The sequence below is a fragment of the Vicia villosa genome, unplaced genomic scaffold (genome assembly GCF_029867415.1).
Source record: "Vicia villosa cultivar HV-30 ecotype Madison, WI unplaced genomic scaffold, Vvil1.0 ctg.000366F_1_1, whole genome shotgun sequence".
Classification (NCBI taxonomy): domain Eukaryota; kingdom Viridiplantae; phylum Streptophyta; class Magnoliopsida; order Fabales; family Fabaceae; genus Vicia; species Vicia villosa.
In genome coordinates, this window is record NW_026705168.1 from 62,237 (window position 1) to 67,909 (window position 5,673).

The 5,673-nt window shown below is 43.8% G+C and overlaps 1 protein-coding gene across 1 annotated transcript; it reads right to left on the reverse strand.

Annotated features, from left to right (window-relative positions):
• Positions 1 to 2,938: 2,938 nt before the first annotated feature.
• LOC131627542 (uncharacterized) lies at positions 2,939 to 4,123 on the reverse strand. Its single transcript, XM_058898384.1, has 2 exons — positions 3,641 to 4,123; positions 2,939 to 3,532 (listed from the first exon to the last, which is right to left on the reverse strand). The coding sequence occupies exons 1-2, from the start codon at positions 4,121 to 4,123 to the stop codon at positions 2,939 to 2,941; spliced, it is 1,077 nt and encodes a 358-aa protein (XP_058754367.1).
• Between the last annotated feature and the right edge of the window lie 1,550 nt (positions 4,124 to 5,673).

Below are 5,673 nucleotides of genomic sequence, written 5' to 3' on the forward strand. Positions count from 1 at the left end.
TTTCTCCCTTCTGGAGGAAGATCACGATCCGTAAATCCCAAACCGTTCCCAACGGAGATATTATTAGCTACCGCCTCTAGCTGATTCACAGATATTTCATGCGGGACGTAAGCACCATTCAGAATTCTCAAGAGAGCATCTCTATGAACTTCTGAACACATCAACAATTGCAAGATGGAAATCTTTGACTGGGTCTGACCCAACTGCTCAACAACTTTGTAATCAGATTTTCTGATGATTCTCAATAATTCTTCCACATCCTTAGAAGATACAGCATTATCAGGTGCCCCATTCTGAGTCGGAGAATTCCGGACATCAGTCACCACTTGTTTTCCTTTGGCCTTAGCCAAAGCATCTGCATTGTTTTGAACAAGCTGAGGGGAGAACACCCTACCACTGCGAGTAATTCTACCAGTACCGGCAAAATTATCAGTATTTGCAACTGAGGCTTCCACGAACTTCTGTTTAGATGAATCGCCCTCCTCCTTCGTGCCATAGTAGTATACGTCTGACCCATAATGCCAAGGGATGGCCTTCTCACTATCATATGGAATAGGCCCTGGCACGGTAATCATCAACGCCGCTGGTTGTTCCTCATACGGGATACTGACAGGTATCTGAATAGGCACTTGGATACATATTGGAACAACTGGATCATAAGGAATTGAGATCACAGACACTTCACCATCCTTACTCTTCGCACCTCTCAACCTTCGATAGAACTGAAGAGGACCCTCATCAATTAGCTTTTGTACCATACCTTTCAAATCAGCACAACCTTCAGGTTGACTTTTGCAATTCTCACAATCAACACCACAGCCCGGGAAGATACCGCTATTAATCAGATGTTGCTTCACAGATACAAGAGGAAAAGTCAAACAGCTCACATCAGATACAACACTTATCTCTTCACTCTCAATGGCATTCACACCCGAACCTCCGTGAGTAGGCATCGGATTATTGACAATATTGGGTGTAGGAATGAATTGAATAATCTTTTGATCCAACAAGTCCTGGACTTTATTCTTCAATGCAATGCACCTCTCTGTATCATGCCCAGCGGCACCTGAATGGAAAGCACATCGTGCGTTTGCATTGTAGTTCGGAGATTGCGTGTCCGGAGCATTCGGAGCATCTCTCAAAGTAATCTTCTCAATCTTGAGCAAATGTTGCAACACCTGAGCATAGGACATAGGAATCGGATCAATCTTTCGGTGAGGCCTGGTCATGGGAGGATAGCGATCATTATTGGAACGTTGTCCCTGCTGTTGTTGTTGTGGCACTGGGATCATAACAGAATTAACCTGTGAATTGCTTCTCCCTGAACCCCTTCTTCCATATATGGCATCCGCATTTCCTTCCTCCCTTCCGGCATAACCTTCAGCTTGTTTCTTACCACCAGCAGAATCAGAAGAAGCTCCAAACTGAATTTTCCCCATCTTTAGACCCATCTCGACACGTTCGCCATATCTCACCATTTCAGAAAAGTTAACTGAAGCACTGCAAGCCAAGTAATAATGTCCAGACAAAGTACTGGTGAACATATCAATCATCTCACGCTCAGTCATAGGTGGCTGAACCCTCGCAGCTAACTTGCGCCACTTCTGAGCGTACTCCTTGAAAGATTCTTTAGAGCCCTAAACCAAAATTTGCAACTGAGTCCTATTGGGTGCCATATCAACATTGTACTGATAGTGCTTAATGAAAGCCTCCACAAGATCTCTCCAAGAATGGATATGAGTGCGCTCAAGTTGAACATACCACTCTAAGGAAGCCCCAGCCAAGCTATCCTGGAAGAAATGCATTAGAAAACCCTCATCCTCAGAATATACTGACATCTTGCGATAATAAGCCTTGACATGAGTCATGAGACAAGTCGCCCCATTGTACTTGTCAAAAGATGGAACTTTGAATTTCGGTGGGATCCTCACACCAGGAACTAACCCCAAGTCATTGATATCCATGCCTAACACCCCTTTGCCTTCAACAGCCCTGAGACGTTCCTCAATCAGACGATACCTTTCAACCTCATCATGCGCACCTTCAGCACTATGCCTTGATACCTGATCAAAGTTCTCAACATTGAAATCCAAATTACCACGGTTCTGATTATCTCTCCTTCCCAACAGACGAGACGGAGGTGGAGGTGGAAACCCGTGATGCTGATTAAAAGGATTATAGTGCCCTCCCACGTGATCAAACTCATTCGGATCATGGTGATCATCAATCCTGCCAGACACATCGTCAAACAGCCCTTGATGTCCTCCATTCTCATTCCTTCTGGAGTTCTCGACGAGAACTCGCAAGTCGTCCTGCCCCTTGGTCACATTAGTCAATGCTTCCATAAACTGCGCCATCTGCGCATTCATCTGCTCTGTCAATTGAGCTCTCATCTCAGCCATTTGTTCCTGAATCTGTTCCATCTGCCTTCTTTGATTGCTCCTAGTCGGATACGGGTGATTAGCCGTCTTAGAACTCCTTCTGATAACAAAACAGCGAGACATGAGATATAAGACCTGCAAAACCTGCAAATATATGACATGTATGATATATGAATGATATGCATGAAATGTTTGTCAATTTTCAGGTATCCAAGAGTTCATCCCACTTTCAGATAGGACATAGCAACCCTGATACAGAATATATTTGAATAACAATCCACACACGAGAATAATTCATCAAACTGAGCACATTTCATTCAAACATAATTGCAAATTTGAGTTCATACAAACAAAACACATAACCGTGTCACAATGTGCTCATAGGGCATACAAAAGAAATCCGGAATATCAAAATGCGACCCCATCCAACAATCCTGGACATGGGCGACAAATATCAAGCATAAACATCAAATCAACCATCATAGACCAAACAAATCCACTCCACAACGACACTAGGATCGTCTGGTAACAGAATGAGCTCCTCCATCTCCTCTCCGCTAGGCTCGGAGTCTTGTCAATTCTTCTTCAAGTCGAGCAGACTTAGCCTTCTCTTCCGCTATCTGTTTATCTAAATCCCGCTTCTGCCTCTTGAGACTATTCTCTGATCTCTGCAACTGTAGACACTCTTGCTGCTTGTGATACAAATCTTCCTCTAGCAACTCGTAAGGACGCCTCTGGACACTTGCCTGACTTGAACTCGCACCTTCGACTTGCTTGAGCTGGTGCATCAACCTCATCTTCGCATCTCTCTCTTCAAAGAACTTCAAATTGGTCTCTTGCTCTCTTTCATGCAACCTGTAGTTAGTAGCCAAAGCATTCTTGTAAAGCTCTGTCGGTACAAATTCAAATAGAATCAAAGGAGGTTGCTTTTGAAGTGGTGCAACTCTGTCGTATGGCAGCAACAAATTTCCGACCCGCTTTTCAATCCACTTAACATACGGTGTCAGAGCAAGCGATTCTTTCTTTCCTAAATGGGCTCCATAATGCTTACGGATCTTCTTCCAAGCCACAATTATCCTCTCCAATTTCTCTGGATCCGACCCCTTCTCAAAGTAGACCGTCTCTGCTATCAAATGATCCGCCGATTTGTCCTTCAAAGTATACCCCAACTAACGCAAGGATACTACGGGATTGTAATTGATGCAACCTCTAGTACCAACCAAGGGAACATTGTCGAACTCACCGCACCCAACTATCACCTCGGAAACATTGATTCGGTACCTTTGCCACTGAATATCGTAGGAAGTAAGTGACATAATCCTGTGGGTCCACTTGAGTGTATCTCTTGTCTTCACAAAAGGTCCTTTGCTGGGCAACAAAGAGAGGAACCAAATGAACAACAACTGAAGGCAACAAGTGATGGCACCACCACTTTTCTCATATCGGGAATGAACGGCATAATAAGTATCGGCCAATAATGTAGGAACAGGATTTTTTCCCATGAAGATGTGCACTGCAGCCGAGTCTACAAAATTGGGAACATTCGGGAACATCACAATCCCATAAATGGCCACAGCAAGCAATGCATTATACGCATTCCAGTCCTTTTTCTCAAATTCTTCTTTAGCTTTTCTCACTAAGAACTTTAAAGAGAACCCCGAGACACCTCCATTCGACTTCCAATTATCAGATACTTCTTTTATGCTCAAATAAAGAGCAGCAGCGATCAACTTGAAATTCATCTCTTTAGGAATGTCGATGAATGGCACTTCGTTTTTTATCTTGAGATTAAGAATGATAGAGTACTCTTCCAATGTTGGAGCCAACTAGTAATCCTGGAACGTAAAACACCTCATTTCAGGATCATAGAATTGCATCAACGTTTGCAAAGCAGGAGTATCAACCACGGTTTCCAACAAAGTCAAGATATTCCCATAATTGTCCGTAAAACTCTTCAAGCAGGAAGCGGTCATTAACGAACTCAAACCCTCTAAGGCGGTCAACGGCTCTCGGAAGAAACTATAGGTATGCGTATGTCTCTTTGCTTCCTTGACGGTATCAATGGGAGTGTCCATCTTTAGCTCGGGTGAACTCCTGAATATCCCTGAAAAACATGACATGCAAATGCTTATTATACATATCTTCTTTTTTTTTTGCGTTTCTTTTGGAAATAAATATGCTATGATGCAAAGTGGTGGGACTTGTTGCCGCCCACCAGGCATTCTGGACTGCCGGTAACACACATAATACAGAGCCAAAGGTTCGGCCCCAAAATGGTACACCATACGGAACACGGAATGTCGATCCACGGGACCAAAGCCCGTAGTCAATAGAACACTGGAATAGAACACAGACTACCGCTCGAACAAGAACCATAGTACTCCCACGAACAAGGACCATAGTACACTCGAACGAGAACAGCGGTAACCCACGAACAAGAACAGCGGTAACCCACGAACAAGAACAGCGGTAACCCACGAACGAGAATAGCGGTCACCAACAATGTACCTGTTATATGATCATTGATTCCCGCCCCACTCACGGGTAAAATCTAGGCCAAGGTAAGGTTATGAAACGAAGTATACGGTCCGCCCGAAGGTAAGCATCATCACAGCGCGGGTGCGGGTGACGATAATACCTCCGTTTGAAACCACTACTCTGCTCGTGGTCACATAATCCATCCCGAGACGTACACCTCGAGACAAACCATGCTCCCACTCTGTCCTAGGGTTCGTTCACACATAGCCTGGTGTAATACGGTGAACTGACTTTTTATTAATCGGAATGTCGCGGTAAGCAAGAGTCGCCACCGACTTTTATTTTATCCAAACAAATTCGGAAAGGCAAAAAGAAACAGAAAAAAACCTTTTTAAAGAAATCTAAGTTCGGGGGGTAATTTATGCAAAGGGAAGGTATAAGGCACCCTTTGCATCCATGGTTTTCCATGGGCTCTTAATTGCTTTGCTTGCTCGTTTGTCTTTAGAAAAAATAGATGAAAGAAAAAAAAGTGGACTTTAGCTCGTAAATGAGCCTAGCCAGTTTTTGAAGAATTGTGAGAAAGAATATGAAAATTGAGCATTGCAAGGCAATTAGGGGCAATTACCTTAAACTCAGATGATAGGTCTCTTTTTAGCCTTTCAGAATGAAAGGGTCAATCCTTGCCATAAGAGGGCAGGAAGCCTTTCGTTTGGAGGTTGAAGGGTCGTCGAGATATCATTCGCCCAAAGACTGACCCATGCCATAGAGAGGCAGGTAGTCTAAAGGGAATGATCAGAATAGCCTTTGTTTGTGG

Coding starts and splice junctions, on each gene's coding strand:
- LOC131627542 (XM_058898384.1), bottom strand. CDS start 4,123: ATGAATTTCAAGTTGATCGCTGCTGCTCTTTATTTGAGCATAAAAGAA. Junction 3,533..3,640: donor ACCGAATCAATGTTTCCGAG/GTGATAGTTGGG, acceptor TATACTTTGAAG/GACAAATCGGCGGATCATTT.